The 20,741-nt window shown below is 39.3% G+C and overlaps 1 protein-coding gene across 6 annotated transcripts in view; it reads left to right on the forward strand.

Annotated features, from left to right (window-relative positions):
• LOC113447963 (sodium channel protein type 5 subunit alpha-like) overlaps window positions 1-20,741 on the forward strand; it is a 381,002-nt gene that overhangs the window by 109,888 nt on the left and 250,373 nt on the right. For 5 of the 6 annotated variants that reach the window (XM_087917483.1, XM_087917477.1, XM_087917478.1 and 2 more), the window contains one exon: window positions 9,782-9,873. The exons of the other annotated variant lie outside the window; for it this stretch is intronic. In XM_087917483.1, the coding sequence (XP_087773609.1) occupies window positions 9,782-9,873 (92 nt within the window). The remainder of the gene's footprint in view (window positions 1-9,781; window positions 9,874-20,741) is intronic. 6 annotated transcript variants of the gene reach the window in all.

Genomic DNA, 20,741 nt, shown 5'->3' on the forward strand with positions numbered 1-20,741 from the left:
ATCTGCCTATCCCTGGTCCTTAGGAAGGGGGTCAATAGGTGGGCAAGAATGCCAATTGCAGCCTGAACATCTGGCTGATGGTGCAATGAATCATAATAATGTGTTATGAAGGTTTGTCTGAGTACCATTGCTTAGTATTCCTAACTGTGGGCCTTTTCGTGGAAATCCTTCCCCTAGAAAGCCATAAGAGAGCATGCTGATATCTACTTAGCACCAAGCTTAAACATCCCTCATCTCCCAGGCATTTTCATTGTTTGTGCAATTGCTTGTTTCTTCGTTTTAATGTTATGAGCCCATATTGCTCTACATTAATGGTGCTTACATTTTATTACAACTTTTCTTTATTGTTTATGAATACATTTTATTATTTGACTGTGTGTAATATCTTTGTCGTCTCCCAGAGGATTCTGGGCCATTGATCCTATTTCATGAAGATAATGATAATTGTGGAAGCTTTAAACCAGCCACTAATACTTTGAGAGCACAGCTGTAACCACATCAGGGTGAATGCATTAATGGGGCTAATGGGGCGTTCCTATTAATAATAAATCAGAATAAGAGTTGGAAGGGACCTTGGAGGTCTTCTACCAACCCCCACTCAAACAGAAAACCCTATTCCAGTGATCCCCCAAATCCAACGCGTGTGGGTTGTCCCCCACTCATGCGGCCTCCCCACACATGCATCCCCACCCCGCATGCATGAGTAGCAGAGACCCAAAGACCAGCTGGCCGGTGGGAGGCATGCATGCATGCACGGTGGAGCTGAGCTGGGGTGACGACTCACTTTCAATATCACAGCCCTATACCATTCAAAATAAGCAGCTGTCCAGTCTGTTCTTAAAAACCTCCAGTGATGGAGCACCCATGACTTCTGGAGCCGAGCCGTTCCACCGGTTAATTGCCCCCCCTGTTAGGAAGTGTCCCCTTAATTCCAGGTTGCTTCTGTCCTTGATTAGTTTCCATCTGTTGTTTCTTGTCCTGCCTTTTGGGGCTTTGGAGAACGTTGACCCCACCCCACCTTTGTGGCAGCCCTTCAAATACTGGAATATTGCTACCCTGTCATTCCTAGTTCTTTTATTTATGGAGGGAGGATGTCGTGAGGAAGGAAAGCCCCAAAGATGATGCTATGGGAATCATCTTTTCAATTATATTTGCATTTTCTAGGCTTTAGATGTCCAATTGACAGAGCAGCTAGCTCTTCTTTTGGGATTGCTTTCATCCCTATTTTTATTCTCCCTGTTTCGCGTCATCCCACCACCCAGGACACGTGATGCCAGGTCATCCTGCTCCAAATTCCCTTCCTTGTCTGAGCAGTGATAACATTTTGGAATGTAGCTGGTATGATTAGAAGTGGCGGAGAGAAAAGAAGTACGGAATATAGGGCTCCTGTTTTTGGCATCGTCCACAGATCCAGATCAACCTCTCACGTAGGCATGAATTCACTTTTGAACCAAGTAGACAAATTGACTGAAAAACCAAGGAGAAATTCTCCCTCTGTTCCTCAAGCACTGGACTCTGTGTTAACAGTGGCAAAATGGTTTTAAAGCTAAGGAAAATGCAGGAGGAGATCAAAGACTATGGAGGTCCTCAACCATCCAAGTCATGGTTGTCCCAAGGATGCTTCTTCAAGAGGCAATTGAGCTTCTTTGGTTTTTCCTTGAAGATGTTTCGCTTCTCATTCAAGAAGCTTTATTGGTTCTGACTGGAGAATGGAAGGAAAGGGAAGTTTGCCAACAAAGGGAAGTTTGTCAACAAAACAACCGCTTCACAAATACATGGCACAACATCGGAGAACAAACCCATCAGGACCAGGTTCGGCAATCCACATGCATTTGAAGGACAGAGAGGACCGCTGGTTTGGAAGTGGGACCAAAGAGGCCATCTACATTAAGGTTGAACAGCCCCCTCTCAACAGAGGGAGGGTGTGAAGAGAATATGACTTATCTCTCTCCTGTTTACAACACAGACCTTTCACCAGTCCCAAGATGGTTCCACACCCATTTGCATTATTCAGGTGACCTGAAGACCCAGACAACCTCCCAGTGTCCTCAATAACTCTCAGAAAGAGTACTAAAACCAGATGATTGCAAGGAATATCAATCCTTCTATCCTCCTCCATATTTAGTCAGAACTGAAGAAGCTTCTTGAATGAGAAGCGAAAGGTCTTTAAGGAAAAACAAAGATAGTTCAGTTCCCTTTCTTAAAAGCACCTTTGGGTAAAAGGCAAGGCATTCATACACACTCTTCATTGCTTAACTAAACACATGCAAAAACATTGTGATCCTCATGAGCATTGCATCAAAATACTCAGATCCTTTGAGGGAAATTTCTAAAACAAATTGTGCTTCGGCAAATTAAACCAGGACTGGAAGAAAACAAATGCAAGGGAATTTTATCTGCCCAGGTTTAATCTAGTCTGATGCAAAACTTTTCCCACAACGGTATTTTGAGTACACTCCATCCTCCGCTCAGTCAACAACAACAACAAAAAATTACATCAGCATGAAATGTGCTGTCCCCATTGATGACCCTATCTCATGTTTATTACTTTTATTTTGGTCATTCCCAACCTTGTTATGCTCCTCCAAGATAATAGATACCCAAAGCCTGACAGATTTCACCCATCTTCATGATGTTGAAAGAATGGGCAAAAATATTGTTTTAATATTGGCAAGAATGACTTCACCTGCTCATCCTCAGGCGAGGGATGAGACGATGTCAACATCAACCAAACAAGCAAAGAGAACTTTATGAGGATATGGCCATAATTACACAAGGACAAGTAAAATCACTTTGCAAACTGGTAATTTTTTTCCCCCTTTAGAGCAACTTGCAAAGCTCCTATAGCCGTATGGGGAGTCCTGGACTTACAACAGTTTGTTTAGTGACCATTCGAAGTTACAACAGCACTGAAAAAAAGTGACTTGTGACCATTTTGCACACTTATGAATGCTGCAACCTTCCCATGGTCACAGATCAAAATTCAGAGGTTTGGCAACCGATTCATATTTATGACAGTTGTAGTGTCTCAGAGTTATGTGATCACCTTTTGTGACCTTCTGAGAATCCAATGGGGGAAGCCAGATTCACTTAACAGCTGTGTTACTAACTTAACAACTTCAGGGATTCATTTAACAACTGTAGCAAGAAAGGTCATAAAATGGGGCAAAACTCACTTTACAGTTATCTTGCTTAGCCACAGGTATTTTTGGCTCAGTTTTGGTCATAAGTCAAGGACTACCTGTAGATAAAATATCCTTATGGTCCTTTTTGCCTCTCCAAACAATAAAAGAGTTGGAAGGGACCTTAGAGGTCATGTAGTCCAACCCCCTGCTCAGGCAGGAAAACCTATACCATTTTACACAAATGGTTCCCAATCTCTTTGTGGCAACATTATAGTTACAAGTGGAGGACAACCTGTATAGACCCCTTTGAGATTTACATGAGTGAAAAATAGTATCCCCTTTGCTGTCCAATAGATAATTTTAGCATGATCAGAAGGAGGTGCACTGTTTCCCTAAAGAAACAAAAACATCAAATTAGTTCCTTCCAGCATCATCGGACTGTTTAGCTTGTCTGCTCAATAGAACTGGAACTTCCCAGGTCTGTGCTCGTCCTTGATTGAACCTTGTGAACTAAAAACTACTTGTGCCTCTTTAAGGATCTCAAGTGTGGAAGAGAACATTCAGGGTTTTATAAATGAATACTCTGTTTGAAAACACCAGGCTGCCCGGACTGTACAACTGTGGATCATTGAGGATTTGGCACTAGAACTTCACACCTTTTCAGAGGGTGAATTGAAGGAAATGGTGAAGGACATCAAAATAAAGGGGATGCGGCGATGCCCTTTGCTTTTGAGTTTTTAAAAACTAGACTAATATAGTTTTCTGGTGAGAACCTTGTTGATGGTATTTGTATACCATTTTTCATTTATGTTAATCTTATACTGGTTGACCTTGACTTATGGCTATAATAGAGCTTGGCCATTATAGCAATAGCACTTAGATTTATATACCGCTATATAGTGCTTTCTAGCCCTCTCTAAGCGGTTTACAGAGTCAGCCTCTTGCCCCCAACAATTTGGGTCCTCATTTTACCCACCTTAGAAGGATGGAAGGCTGAGTCAACCTTTAGCCTGGTGGGATTTGAACTGCCAAATTGCAGGCAGTCAGCAGCTAAAGTAGCTTGCAGTACTGCACTCTAACCACTGCACCACTGAGGCTCCATATGGTTGTAAGTCGTGATGATCATTAGCAGATCAGCACATTGCCATACCTGATTTCTATGGCACTTGTTAAGTGAGCATCACAGTCATAAAGCAAACATAGTGACAGTTAAGCAAACTTATTGTTTTTTATGTGGAGTTTTTACTGAAATAAAGACTAGTTTTTAGTATTTAGTATTGGGAAGAAATACTAGTTTTTGGCAAAAGCATTATAAATCATAGCCGTAGGACCATGGGATGCGCCAAGTAGCTGAAAATACAGGCCAATTCCTGAGTGCCCGAAATATGGTCACATGACTGTGGGAATGGAACTTTGAAACCAAATCATAAATACTTTTGGGGAGCAGGTCCGTCATAACTTCAAAGGCTTGCTAAACCACTTGCTGTAAATTGAGGATTACCTGTAATAGCAAGAATATAGGAATTGTTGCAGTGAAAGTAGAGCTTAGAACGTTTTTAAAAATATTATTTTAACCTGAACTTGTAGATATTTTATGCATCTGGTTTCTCATGTTTAAAATATTTTGAAATGGGGCAATCCATTACAGGTAGTCGTCAACATGATCACAACTGAGCCCAAAATTTCTGTTGTTAAACAAGGCAGTTGTTAAGTGACTTTTGTTCCATTTTATGACCCTTTTGCCACAATAGTTAATCAAATCACTGCAGTTGTCAAGTGAATCATGCAGTTGTTAACCTAATCTGGTTTCCCCATTAAATTTGATTATCGGGAGGTAGCTGAGAAGGGTTACAAAATGTGATCACAAGATCCCAGGACAGTGCAACAGTCATGCCAGTTGCCAAGTACCCACATTTTGACCATGCTACAATGGCCGCAAGTGTGAAAGCTGGTCATAAGTCATGTTTTTTCAATGCTGTTGAAAGTGGTCACTAAATGAATTCTTGTAAGTCGAAGACTACCCATAGGCCGCAAAATGAAACTCCGGTTTCCAGAGCTATCTCTATTTTAAAGCATTGCTTCTGGAGCTGTATTCTTAAAAAGTACACAATTTACAGCTTAGGAAATTGTTTGCAAGCATGCTGATTATCCAGAAAAACAACTACAGTAGGAAGTGTCCTGTAGGACAGGGGTCCCCAATCCCCATTTCATGGACTGGTGCCGGGCCACAGCATGCCAGAAACTGGGCCGCGCAAACAAGCTAATCCCTATCTGCAGGATGCAGGCAGTATGTGAAGCTATGCCCCCTCCGATCCGTGGAAAAAGCTCTCTATGTGGAACTGGTCACTGGTACCCCAAAGGGTGGGGGCTGCTCAGAAGTGGTATTCAGCCGGTTCTGACCAGATCTGAAGAAGCGGTAGGGGAAATTTTGAATAGTTCGGGGAACTGGCAAATCCCATCTCTGACTGGCCCCGCCCCCATCTATTCTCCGCCTCCTGAGTCTCAGCTGATTGGCTGGGTCTCCTTTGGTTGCCCTTCACAGGAGAATGGAGCTGGAAAGCAGGTTAGTGGGATGGGGAGGGAATGGGGATTTTGCATTAACCTTCCCCTGCCACGCCCACCAAGCCACGCCCACAGAACCGGTAGTAAAAAAAAATCGAATCTCACCACTGGGGCTGCTGCTGTAGAAACGAAGCATTTAGCATTCTAGTAAGTAAATCAGAATTTCTATGGGAAGGGCAGCTATTTTTCAAAAGCATCTGTGGTTCTGAAAGGGTTTGGGGCATCTGTACTAAATTGTGCTTAAGGCCTAAAACAAAACAAACGAGCAATCACACCCTAAGTGAGAGGCAGAAATAAAAAGTGATAGAATTGGACCAATCTGGATCAGAATTTCAGTTCCAAGGAGGTAGCTAAAGATGATTCCCTGGCAAAACTTGGGAGTTCCTTGCTGGTCCCTAAAAGTCTTGTGTCATTAAAGGCCACTGCATTAGGCGCTTTGCGGGCAAATACAGATAGTTTACGACTTATGATCACAGTTGAACTCAGAATTTCTGCTGCTAAGCAAGATGGTTCTAAAGTGAGTTTTGCGTCATTTTACGACTTTTATTGCCACGTTGTTAAGTGACTCACTGCAGTTTTTAAGTTAGTAACCCGGTTGTTAAATGAAACTGGTTTCCCACATTGACTTTGCTTATCAGAAGGTCACAAAGAATGATCACATGACCCTGGGACAATGCAACCGCCGTAAATATGAGTCACATGTATGACTCATATGCCAAACGTATGAATTTTGATCATATGACCATGGGGAATGTTGCAACGGTCAATAAGTATGAAAAATAATGAACTATTGTAAGTCAAAGGCTATCTGTATTAGAGCTAGAAATCATAAACAGTATTGCCACAGGTCTACAAAATGCCCATGGATTTCTACAATATGCTCCCATGCTCAAATAGATGTTTGTTGTCGACTGCAGGAATTGGGGATAAGACCAGTCTTCTAACTTTGACAATCTTTTAACATATTTTGATCTCTCCCACCTTTGTCAGCCGGAAAATAGGTTTTGAGTAGGGGGTTCCACACCCCTTCTACTGAGTTAACTCTGAGTAATAAGATGGGGGTAGTCTGTAAAAAGAAATTCCCGTATTTAAGAAAAAAAATACATGATACGTGCTTTAATCCCATTATTATTACTATTGATAGTTTCAGTTGCCAGAAGCTATCTTAACAGTGGCATTTTGGGGTGGGCTATTGGGATTCACATTTGGAACAATATGTATAATTTTATTTTTATTTTTTTGACAAAACCCTTTTGAACTAGTTCATTTTACAACTGGGGGATTTTTTTCCAAGGCTTGCATGCATTCATGCATACATATTAAAAAAAGGGTTAAGGGCAAAGTTTAAATAATCTACTAATTGACAGAACATCGACTTCATGTGTGAAGAAGATTCTAATTTAATACGTAGCTTCCCCAGAGAAGAAAAAAGAAGAAACAGATGGAAATTGTATTTCTTGCTCCAAAGAAATTCCCTTCTATCTAGCCTTTTATGTAGAACAGGTGGGCAAGAGACTTACAAGAAATTTGAGCATTAATTGTTATAATTAGATTATAAATTTGTTATACCAAAGTTGTTGAATTCTTCCATAATGACTCCATAGTTTTGCTGAAATAAATCTACTAAAATTTTGCATTACAGTTTAATATATGTTGTACAGGTAATCCTCGACTTACAACCACAATTGAGCCCAAAATTTCTGTTGCTAAGCAAGACACTTGTTAATTGAGTTTTCCCCATTTTACAACCTTTTTTGTTGTTAAGTGAATCACTACAATTTTTAAGTTAGTAGCATGGTTGTTTAAATCTGGCTACTCTATTGACTTTGCTTGTCAGAAGGTCACAAAGAGTGGCTGCATATCCTGGGACACTGCAACCGTCATAAATATGAGTCAGTTGCTATGTGTTTGAATTTTGAATCACGTGACCGTGGGAATGTTACAACGGTCATTAAGTGTGAAAACAGTGATAAGTCATTTTTCTCAGTGCCATTATAACTTTGAACTATCACTAAATGAATTGATGTAAGTCAAGAACTACTTGTAGTCACTATAATTAAGGCGCCTCAAATTTTTCAACTTTCAATTTCCAAATATTAGGAGGTGCTCAAAAGTTGTGACAAGTCTTGGGGATTGTAAAGATATTTTGGTTATTTTAATATGATTTAGATATAATTGGTAAGTAATTATATAAATATCTTTTTAACTTTTTTTTGTTTCATTAATATGGTATTTTGTTGTAACTGAGAAGCCTGACTATATTGGGGTAAATAGATCAAAGGTATTAACTTATTTGGTATTAACTGACTTCCTGCATTCCTTTTTAACTTCAAAAAACTTAGATCCTTTCCTAAGAATCTTATATCACGAACAATTTGAAAGAAATTCAGTTATGTTCTTATGTTGCATTATAATGTAAAAAGATTAATAAAAGTTTCCTCATTCTTTTCACTTTCATAGCAGCTACAAATCCCTAAATTCATGTATTATTTTGACTCATTTGGCCTCCACCTCTTCAACTGCTTGATATTTAAAATATATAAAATATGGGTTTATATGCAGATTGTAGCTGCTTAGAGTCTTTTTAATATCATACAACCTTAGACATATTTCCTATATAATAGGAGAATTTTGAAACAGTTTTTTTTTTTGTTCACCAACCTGTGATCTCAGGCAGATTGGGGTTGAGAGCTGGGGAAAATTAATTCCTTTTTGTTGTATAGTAACATTCCTATTTACAATTATCTTGATCCAAAAATCTTTTCCAGTCACTTTGCGTCATTCCTGTTGCAAGGCTAAGACTTAAGTGATGGTTTTTGTGTTTTTGCAGTACAATACTGGTTTTCACTTTCCTTATCCTCAGATTTTCTATGTATAATATTCTTCAATGAGAAGTTCAATACAGGTAGTCCTCAGCTTATGACCACAATTGAGCCCAAAATTTTCATTGCTAAGCAAAAGAGTTGTTAAGTGAGTTTTGCCCTATTTTACAACTTTTTTGCCCATTTGTTAAATGAACCACTGCACTTGTTACATTAGTAACATGGTTGTTAAGTGAATCTAGCTTCCCTACTGATTTTTGCTTGTCAAAAGGTCACAAAAAGTGACTATGTGATCCTTGGACACCACATCTGTAATAAATACATGCCAGTTGCCAAGCATCTGAATTTTGATCATATGACTATGGAAATGTTGCAACTGTCATACATGTGAAAAATGGCCATAAATTTCTGATGGTAACTTTGAACGATCACTAAATCAATGGTTATACGTTGAGGACTACCTGTAATGTTGGGCAAGCAAGAGAAATCACCTAGCACTATTGATCTTCCTTCTACTTATCTGCAGGAAAATTATGTGAGTAATTCATGGTGGCCAATTAAACAGATCTTTGCATGGAAGATCCTCTTAAGAATTCTGTGCAATTACCTTGAACTTCACCATGGAAGAAAATGGAATGTTAGAATACAATAAATGAATCTGTTTTAAATAGCTGAAATACAGAATGGTTTGCCTGGGCTAACCCACAACATAGAACAGAAATATACATAATGCACAAATATTTTAGCAGCTGACCTGCAGGAAATCAATGCATCTGAGATTTGCCAAGGCAGAAAAGCTCTTTACCCAAATCAGCGCATCGACTTTAAGATAATGGAATAACAGTGTTGGAAGTGATATTGGAGGTCATCTAGTCCAACCCCTGCACAAGCAGGAGGAGACCCTACTATTTCAAGACAAGCCTGACCCATTTAAGACAATTTAAGGCAGTCTTTAGCAATATGTGCCTTGCTGAGTGTTTCCAAATAATTTTGGCTTAATTCAACAGGTTTGTAAGAAAATTGACCAGACTAGGTAAAAATTTCATGCTTTGAAATGTTAGGTTACTGACAGCTTTTTTTAAAAAATAAAACTGTTTCATATAAACCAGGTAAGAAGCCCTGATAATTATATCTGGTCTCAGCCTCAAGTGACTATTTTTTTCCCTGTCCTCCCCTTCCCTTCTTTCTCTTCTTTTCTTTCTTTTGCTGTCCTTGTTTTGCTGTCATGGTCTTCTTCTTCTTCTTCTTGTCTGAAACTTTCCTTGTTTACAGATACATAACTGAATTTGTGGACCTGGGCAATGTCTCAGCCTTACGAACATTCAGAGTTCTCCGGGCGCTGAAAACAATCTCAGTCATTTCAGGTGAAAAAAAAATTATAATGGGGTTAAACACTTGGGATGCACCCAGTAAAGCTTATGTGCCGTTCCCCCATAGCCAATGGCCACCGGTAGAATATGGTTTGGTATGGATGAGTAAAGAAAACAGAGGAACCATCAATATAATGCTTTTTGATATGGCCCTCATCCATTCCCTCGAACTTTATTTTGTGGGGAGCATAAAACATTTTTTGTGGATCTAAAATATTTGGATAGAAACTCTTTGTGTGTGTGCCTTCAAATCAGTCTTGACTCATGACTATACAGGTATGTCCATGCTGTTTTCTAGGCAATGTATTCCAAAGTGGTTTGCCATGGTCTCCTTCCTAGGGCGGAGAGAGAAGGACCGACCCTACAACGCCCAGAAGGCTTTCATGCCCAAGGCAGGATTAGAACTCAGGATCTCCCAGCTTCAGCCTAGGATCTTCCTCACTGCACCTGGCTCTGGGCTGATAGGGTGGGTCAGGTCCAGAGTCCCCATTCCCCTCATTTCTTGTGAATGAGGAAAAGGCTAACTTTTATTTTTCCTCCTCGCATCTTTCTCAGCATCTCCAATGAGAGAGAGAGAGAGAGAGAGAGAGAGAGAGAGAGAGAGAGAGAGAGATTGGTCAAAATCATGCCGTTGAGTTCTGGCTCTGAGGCATGACTCAAACTCAGGTTTTTATGCTTCTAGTCCAGAGGTCTCTAAACTTGGCAGTTTTAAGGCTTGTGGATTTCAACTCCCAGAATTCCTCAGCCAGCCATACTGGCTGAGGAATGCTGGGAGTTGAAGTCCACAAGTCTTAAAGTTGCCAAATTTGGAGGCTCCTGTTGTAGTCCAGCACCTTAAACTATTAGCCCAAACTGCCTCTTTGAAGTATGACTTGCAAAGATACCCGACCAGCAATACAGTTCAGGAGTCAATTGAATATCTTAAACCTTGCACTTGTAAAAAAAAAAGAACAAATATACTAAACTAGGTCCAATACATTGAAAAAAATATTTTCCATAAGAATAGTTTGGAGGTAAATTGCAAAAATATGCCCCTCCCCTTGGAAAAAGTAAGACCCTTCAATAAAATTAATTTGCAGGCAAAAGGCTATTTATATTTGTAAATACTTGCGTTCATATAGAAATGCTTGTTATAGCTGGAAAAGTAGAGATAAATCTAGATTTGTTTTCTCACTCTGTTGACTCCGAGATGTGTTGGAAACAAACCCCCCATCACCAGCTGAGAGGATGGGAATTGAAGTTCAACGTTGTTTGAAGGCTGGATTCATCTTTCTTCAGTAGTATTAGGGCCAGCATTTTAGATCCAAGTCAGCTGAATCTGGGCACAATCCCCAAGTGCTTTTTTCCTCAGAAACCCCATTGAGGCAAATATAATAGTGCAGTCTTATGAAAGTTTTTAAAATTTCCAGTGTTGCCAGCTCCTCTCTTTGACATCCTCTCACATTGCCTTATTTTAATTAAAAATGAAGGCAATTCCTTTTTTTCCTTGCCCTTTCTTATGAAACTTAGTTATGGATGCTTTCATCTTTCTATCTCTCCCTTCCCTCTTCCCCCCTTTAAATTGGCAGTGGAATGTACTCTAAAAGTGGAAAAATGGGGAAAAAAGAAATATATGCCAGTGGGTTTAGCTATGGATAGGTATTCTTCAGCCTTACTGTTTTAACATCTTTCACCTTGCATGGCCAGATAGAGAAGAATATCAACCCTGCAAATTTTATGTACACGACCACAATTCAGCTCAAAATTTCCATTGCTGAGCAAGACAGTGAAGTGAGTTTTGCCTTGTTTTATGACCTTTCTTGCCACAGTTGTTAAGTGCATCATTGCAGTCGTTAAGTTAGTAACCCAGTTGTTAAGGGAATCTGGCTTCCCCACTGAATTTACTTGTCCGGAGGTCACAAATTGTGATCACATGATCCCGGGGCATCATAAATAGCAATAGCTATAGTACTTATATACCGCTTCACAGTGATTTCCAGCCCTCTCTAAGCAGTTTACAGTCAGCCTATTGCCCCCAACAATCTGGGTCCTCATTTTACCCACCTCGGAAGGATGGAAGGCTGAACCAACCTTGAGCCTGGTGAGTGGTGGTATGCTGCCAGTTCGCACTGGTTCTAGCAATCCCGTAGCACCGGCCAGCAGTTGGCCCTTCCCACCCATCCACGTCCTTTCCTGTCCTGTATTTCCTTTGTTTGTAGCTCAGCTGATAGGCACGGCAGAGCGGATTGCCATGCCTCAGCTGTTTCACTCACCAGCGCTGATGGTAAGGTAAGTTTCCAAGCTTAAAATTGCCCATTTTAGAATGCTATGTAAGCGAAGTGCATGCCCGCAGGTCTGGTAGTAATTTTTTTTTTAATCCCACCACTGTCCCTGATCCCATACTGAATTGTACAATGTAAAAGCTAATGGCAAGTTGTAGACAATAAAATACTTTTGGCTTTCCTCACAAGTTTTCGCCTAAACCTGTAGCAGAAGAAGGTTGCTCAGCTGTCAGGTAAAAGAAAAAGACAAAGGTTTACCTTTGTCCAGTCATGTCCAATTTTAGGGGTGATGTTCATCTCCATTTCCTAGCCGAGGGAGCCAGTGTTGGCCGAAGACATTGTTGTGGTCATGTGGCTAGCATGACTCTACACTGAGGCGCATGGAATGCTGTTACTTTCCCAGAGTGGTACCTATTTATCTTCTCGCATTTGCATGCTTTTGAACCACTAGGTGGGCGGGTGCAGAGGCAACAATGGGAGCTCATCCCATCATGCAGTGCTTGAGTCTTGAACTGCCAATCATCTGGTCAACAAGCCCAATGTCTTAACTGATTGTTCAACAAACTTGTTTATAAATAGAAAGATAAAGACTTCCTCATTGGTGGCAGGTGTTAGCTCTATATGTCCTGGCCGTGTAGATTTTTTCTTGCAAAAATAAAAGTTGCTTGTGGTTGATTTTTGGAATGTTTTTTTTTCCAAATCCCCAATCTAGGTTATAGCCTTGGAATTTCCTGTTGGTCTTTCACCAAAATACTAAATGGTCCAGTCTTGCTTAGCTTTTTTTCAAGAATAGTCAAAATAGAAAAATGCTGCCACGTTTTAAAAGTACCAGTGAACGCCAGTAGAAGGAAATATTGTAGCTCAGGGTTGAACTCTGGGCTCCTTGGTGCTCACTGAGATTGGTTGTTTTCTTAAAGACATTTCATTCGTTCAACATCATCATGAAGTTACCTAGCTAGGTAATGAAAGGTCTGCAAAAACACAACCAAGCTCAGAGACCACCAAGAACCCCATTTCGCGGAGCTCTTTAAGCAGTGCTCATTCCCTTGGTGAGATCAGCGTTTGTAGATCATAGATTCATAGAACCGGAAGAGGTTTTGGAGTCTAAGTCTAAACGCTTGCCCATAACTGGAGTCCTTATTAGTTGACTAGTCTTTTCTTCAAATTCTCTAATGATTGAGTACCTACCCCACAGCTCTGGGAGGCAAGTTATTCCACTGATATTTTTTTTAGACTGGGTGTACAAGTAGTCCTTGGCTTACAATCAAAACTGAGTGCAAAATTTCTGTCTTTAAATGGGGCAGTTATTAAGTGAATTTTGCTCCATGTTATGACTTTTCTTGCTGCAGTTGTTAAGTTACTAACGGGGTTGTCAGTAACACATTTCCTGCTTGAATCACGGGTTGGAGTAGAAGCTCTGCAAGATCCCTTCCAGCTCTGTTCTGATTAATTGATTGATTGTTAAATGAATCTGGCTTCCATATTGACTTTTTTTGTCAGAAGGTTGCAAAAGATGATCACATGACCCTGGGACACCGCAACCATCATAAATATGAGTCAATTGCCAAGTGTCTGAACTTGGTTCATGTGAACATGGGGATGTTCTAAGGGTCATAAGTGTGAAAAACAGTCGTGTCACTTTTTTCAGTGCCATTGTAACTTTGAACAATTACTAAGTGAACTATTGTAAGTCAAGGACTACCTGTATTTCTTTCCAAAGAGTGTATTCTCCTGCAGTCTGTCTTATCAGTTCCATTTTTTTTAACTTTGGTGAGAGATCACCAAATCCGTTTGAGAATTCAATCTGAAGGGAATCCAACATTTAAGATTTTGTGAAACATGGAACCTGATCTACTCACACATACCCAGATATATTCCAGTATTATCAATCATAGTTTGTTGGTTTTCCCTAAATATACCCTTGGAGACTGGAATCCTGGACTGTCAGAAGGTCACAAACAGTGATTGCATGACCCTGGACGTTGCAACTGTCATAAGTATGAATCAGTTGCCAAGTGTCTGAATTTTGATCACATGACCATGGGGAAGCTGCAATGGTTATAAGGGTGAAAAATGGTCATCAATGACTTCTCTTCTGTTGACTTCAAACGGTCATTAAACAAATCTTAGACCCGAAGTAGAATAGAATAGAATCTTTATTGGCCACGTGTGATTGGACACACAGGAATTTGTCTTGGTGCAAATGCTGTCAGTGTACATGAGAGAAAAGATTCGTCAATAGTTAAGAAGCATAAGGTACAACACTTAATAATAGTCATAGGGTACAATAAGCAATAAGTCAAGGACTACTTGTTATTTCTCCTGTACAAAATATTTATTTATTCTTAGAGTTATATCCCCACTTTCCTACAGATGCTCAAGGCAATGTATTCATCCTTTCCTCTTGTAGATTTAGCCACAACCACCACCTGTTGGAGAGGAATAAAACACAGTGACAGGCTACTGCTATCTGTTATCTTGCCTGTTTGTGACTGTCTGTTTCCTGATGGTCCATTTTGCTCATGGTTGTGTGTCTCAGGCTGGGAAAGCAACATAGCCCACTGGAAAACTAGGCTGTGGGTGTGACATAGTCCTTCAACTGGCTTAGGGCAGATGACTCCCTTTAAATGAAGCTGAAACCTTCCCCAAATCCTGAAGTAGAGCAAATACTTCACAATCCTAAAGAACTTCCAAGTTATTCTGCATTTCCTCCAAATTTTCCTTCTGTAATCACACAATTCCTTCTTTTGTGGAATATACCAGGATAAAAGGTTGTATTAGAATGCATCTCTACATCAATTGGATTATCTCCATGGGATAAAATAGGACAGAATAGTCACTAAATTTCTGTATGTAATGATAATTGTAATGCACATGTCACTGTTAATTAAATAGGAAGTTCTGTCAGTGCTGTGGGTGGTATTTTCTACCCCTCACGTTTTATTCCAGAGATACCTCTAAGATACATCATTAATTTTTGTAAAAAAAAAAAAAACCTTCATTTACTTCCCTACATTTAGAATTATTCAGGTGGGAGATTTTGTTTAATGAATGCTTTGAAAATCAATACATTTTTTTAATCTAAAAGGAGAATTTGTTGGCTGCTGTTATTTTGGCACAAAGCTCACATAATCCCTGTTGGTCATAATACCCTATTCCCAACATCACAGTTAACTGGGTCAATGGAGGGTTAGTACATTTTGGGAACATCAAAAAGAGATCAGTTGACCTAGTCAGATAGCCCATAAAGGATTAGATTTATCCCTAAACAGAGTTAAATTAACTCCCCCAGACCAAAACTCAGCCCACGTTATACAAACCCCTTCCTGCAGAATTAACTGTTCCAAAGACTAATTTCCATGGAGGCCCCGCAAAAATGAGAGTCTTTTTTACACAATGTGTTTACATCGTTATTTCTTTTTCTCTGATTGTTTTATCCACAATTGGAATAGCAGAAAAGTGTCAAAAATAGATAAGTAGTTATAGGCCCATCAGCCTATCCATAATGTCACTAATCTAATTGTATCACCAGAGATTTCCAGAGTATTGGATTTGGTTTTGAATTGGTTGTCACCTAAGTCTAATAAAATGAATATTTTCCCATATCAATGAAAAATAAAAGGGAAATAGTAAGAGTTGGGCAGGTGGAATCCTACAAGCCTCCTTTAAGGCAGTTAAGGAACATAAAGGATGAAATTAAATGAAAATCTATACTACTGAGTTAATTGGTTTGACTGGATAAGATGATCAATGTAAATAGTCCTTGATTTATAGACTGCAATTGAACCCAGAATATTTGTTACTAAGCAAAACAGTTGTTAAGTTAGTTTCCCCCCATTTTGCAATCTTTTTTGCCATAATCATTAGGTGAATCATTGCAGTTGTTAAGTAAGTAACATGGTTGTTAAGGGAATCTGGTTTCCCCATTGAGTTTGCAAAAGCGATCACATGACCCTGAGACACTGCAAACATCAAAATTTAAGTCAGTTGTCAAACATCCAAATTTTGATCACATGGCCTTGGGGATGCTGCAATGGTCATGTATGAAAAATGGTAGTAATTTACTTTTTTTAATTTACTTTTTTAGTGCCTTTGTAACTTTGAACGGTCGTAAGTCGAATGTTACCTTTATTTGTTGTCATCAAAATAGTAGGGGAGCCGGCATGTACATACACACATACATTAAAAGTCTCATAGTATGCTCAACTAGAGCCTTTGAAGAACTAACCATTGCATTCAAGCAACATCCAAAGTTTGCTTAATGTTAAGTTTGGTTTATTTCTCTGTGGCCCAGGGCATTGTACCTATTCAAGCCATTTGGTTAATTCATAGTTGAATGGCTTGTGTGAACTAGAAAATGAGTTAATTCAGCAACAGAGTTAAGGTGTTTTCTTGTGCATCCAGCCAGGAAGAAGCTGTTTCCAGCACTTTCAAGAATGTGATCACAGAGGATGGGATCATTCAGGCATCCTCTGCCTATTCTTTCCCCTTTGAAATGTTTATTAGCTATTTTGTCACTGTTACTGCCTATTGATTTCATGTCAACCTTTTTGCTGTACAAATACTGAACAATTTTTATTGCTTTCTCAGCTACAGGTAAGGCAGGTCACCGGTATTTGTTTCCACCAATAGGAAGATGAGGTAGTCCATGGCAGATGTGAATATTTGCCACTAAGGAATATCCCACTACAGTGATCTCTCCCTTGTGTGGAATAATAACCTACTATTTGCAATATTTACTATTGCAGGATTGTGCATTAAAGCCATTCCTACTAAGCTGCTTGAAATCCTTCCTGCCCTAAATTCCACTTTGGCTGATAGCACCTTTTTTTTTTTTACAGTTTAATCACTTTCTACAATACACAGGTGTATAATTCATTATTAGGAATCATGCTTTATCCAAAGAAAATTCAAAGATTTAAATCTAACAAACAAACATTTATGCAATGCAATGGCCGAGATAAACTACAGAACTTTTGATCTACTGTAGAAGCTTGATAATTTCCTAGTTATCACAGTTGCAACTGAAGTACAGATGGTCCTTGACTTACAACAGTTCATTTAGTGACCATTCAAAGTTACAAAAGCAGTGAAAAAAGTGATTTATAATTATTTGTCACATTTATGACCATTGCAGCATCCTCAACTTGGTCATGAGATCAAAATTCAGATGTTTGGTAATTGACTCATCTTAATAAAGGTTGCAGTGACCCAGGGTCATGTGATTACGTTTTTGGAACTTCTCACAAGCAAAGTCAATGGGGAGGCCAGATTCACTTAACAATGGTGTTACTAATGTAACAACTAGCGGTGATTCACTTAACAAATGCGGCAAGAAAAGTTGTAGAACGGGGTAAAACTCACTCTCCAAATTTCTCAATAACAGAAATTCTTGGGCTCAGTTTTGGTCATAAGTTGGGGAGCACTTATATTATCTAACAATAAGTCTTTCAGGATTTTTTAGGAAGTGCCAAATGTGGTGTGTTTTATAAGACCAACAAGGAAATCCTCATCTAATTTAAACTTCTAGTGCAAATGCATCCTCCTAATGCAGGGGTGTCAAACTCACATTGTCATCACATCGTCATATGACATACCAGGGCTTTTCCCCCCTTCTCATGGCCAGCACGTGGTGCATCCTGCCCGCGGATGACAGCCCTGTCCTAATTGATTGGTCTAATCAGTTGGTCTATTAAAATCCTCATTTGACTAGGAATTCTGGGAGTTCTAGTCCAACATACCTGACAAGACTGAAGAACTTCTAATAGAAGAGGTTGGGCCTCAGAAGGAACAGAAAAAAACACAGATGTTGTTTTGTTGAGATTGAATGAACCAGCTCCATACCACTCCTTTGGTTCTCAAGAACTGCTGCATGCTTTTTGGGGTGTTATCTTTGTCATGTACATGTTTTTTCTGACTCAGGAAAGCATTTCTTAGAAAAAAGGAAAAGGGGAAATAAGATTCATGTGAAAGATGAACCAGATAAGGTGCCAATGAGACTTCTATTGTCTATTGTCTATCTATCCAAGTTTTGGAAAGAAAATATTTTATGTGTCGTTGTGGATTGCCAACATCTGCATGCATGCTTTAAAGGTCAAAAACATGAATAATGCTGTCAGTTCTCATAGGAGAACCAGGGTATTGTTCAGGGATGCCCTGAATTTCCAAAGTTTGGTATTGCTTGCTTTTTAAAAATGGCTTCTTGTTTGCAGTGGGATACCTGATTGGGGCACAAAGTAACTGATAGCTATCTTGCTCTTGGTAAATACTGAAACCGATGGAAATAATGTATGGCTTTTAATGGGATTCAGGCAGAAGACCTTGAAGAATTGCATCCTATAAGACTTGCTTCTGGTGTTATTCTTTAATCTGTTTGAACCTTAATCATAATGGCTGTAGAAATTGTTCATTGTTTAAATGAGGCACAACTCAAATGAGGAAATTGACCACCATTTATTGGACATTAAATGGGTCATTTTAGAGGTCTTGCCTTGCTTACTTTGGATTTTAAGTGCAATAGCTTTCCTTAAAATTTTAATAATTATTATTATTTACTGTTCTTGACTAGTGCAACTTGTTGGAATGGAACACTTTTGTTTGCATCTCTGTAGTTAGTAGGGCTGTACAACTTCAGATTGCACCAAGTTGTACACAACTCATGCGCCGTAAATTGCAATCTGCCCAAATTTGGTAAAATCTCTTGTATCTGTTGTTCAAAGAAATACTGATGATGAAGTTAGTGGATATATTTTTGTTGTGTATGTAGCAGCTCTCTTTGCATGGATGCTCCTGTTTCTCTACACGTAAAGACAGAGAAAGAAAGTCAGAGAATGAAAGAAGGGGAGAAGGAATAAAAGGGGAAATAGGGAAAGATATAAAGATGGATGGATAGAGATAGAATGAGAAATACGGAGAAAGTAAGAGAGGGCAATAAAAGAAAGGGCCAGGGAGACAGAGAAAGACTGAGGGAAAGAGGTTGTGGAGATTTAATGCTACACCATAAAAGAAGGAAAGCAGCTGTTTGAAGTATGGAAAGTGATCATATGTAACCTGGTCACCAAAATAAAAATGCAATCTGTTCATTCCTTGGCATCTTTTGACCTCAGTGAGAATAAAGGAATAAATAATCACCCCTCTGGGTGTGGGTATTGACTCTGCCCCTTCTTGTTTCAGCCTTGCTCATCACTGGCTCCCAAAATTAATTTTGAAATTAATTGCAAGAAATTGCAATTTCTTGCAGTTGTTGAATTCGAGAGAAGGAGAATATCTAGAAAGATGTTGGCACTATTTTATTGGAAGATTTCTCTAAAAAATAGGTTGCTGTAATAAGGTATTGATGATGAGCCATTTCCCAGGGATAATTAGGTACCAGTAATTCCCAAAATAACTGATAAACATAAAAAATAAATATAAAATCATTATAATTTTTAGTGACTGAAATATTTGCCGTCTTGTGTGATCCAGCAACCCCTTAAGATAATCCCCTTTCTCTAGCTTCCCTGTGTCAAGCAAAGAATCCTACAAATTGACAAATCTGTGATTCCCAATCAGATTCAGGTAACTTATATTTGCCTAGATGTCAGTGGAAAAAACACCTACAACTTCTTTTTTATATAGTCCCATATTCCTGTTAGTACTGAACAGTCCTTTCCATAGTGCTACTTTTATAAATGCCTATGGAAATTTTCAATCATCCAGGTCATGGCTGTCCCAAAGGTTCTTTTCCAAAAGGCAAGTGGACTTTTTTCTTGTTGTTGTTTTTCTTTGATGCTTCTTGGATGAGAAGTGAATCATGGGGGAAAAACCCCCAAGAAAGTCCAGTTGTCTTTTGGGAAAGCACTTTTGAGACATTCATGCAAATAATATCATGACTGGTTTGGCTTTGAACATGCAAAATGTCAAGAATTGTACAAAAGAACATCCAAGGCCAACGGACTTGTTGTTCAGGTCTGAACTCTAGGCCCTTCACAGTCCTTGTTACACATGCACACTTACTGGCCGGCCTCAATCCTTTCCCCTCCCCATATAATCAGTGTTCCCATCTGGCTCATAGGAAGTATGAAATTGCCCTCTACCCAATGAAAACCTTGGTCTGTTTAGACAAGGACTGTCTTCCTGGCTTGTGGGAAGTGTGAAACTACCTCCTACTCAGTGAAATTCTTGGTCTGTTTAGACTACAATTGTCTTCCTGGCTTGTAGGAATTGTGAAATTGCCTCTTCTTCAATGATATTCTTGGTCTGTTTAGACCAGTTATTGTCTTCCTGGCTTGTAGGAAGTGTGAAACTGTCCTCTACCTAATGAAACTCCATTTAGACCAGTATTGTTTACTCTGATCAGAAGTTCCTTCCAGCTCTCCAGTGTATATTTTTCCCATTCCCTGCTGCCAATTGCTCATTAGTTTAGGTGAGGCAATTGTCTCAGATGCCTAATATGAGTGACAGATAGCCGGACATACTTCCTAATCTCTCTGGTTATTCCTTTCTATACTGTATGCTATATATGCCTCACTGCTTGCCCTGCATCTCCAAAACCTGTCTGCAATTCACAGGTGCGTGTAAGGACACTTGTTTCTTGACACATATATAAAAGTAACTACGAGC

The sequence above is a fragment of the Pseudonaja textilis genome, chromosome Z, assembly GCF_049901715.1.
Source record: "Pseudonaja textilis isolate UNSWEBS1 chromosome Z, rPseTex1.2, whole genome shotgun sequence".
Lineage (NCBI taxonomy): Eukaryota > Metazoa > Chordata > Lepidosauria > Squamata > Elapidae > Pseudonaja > Pseudonaja textilis.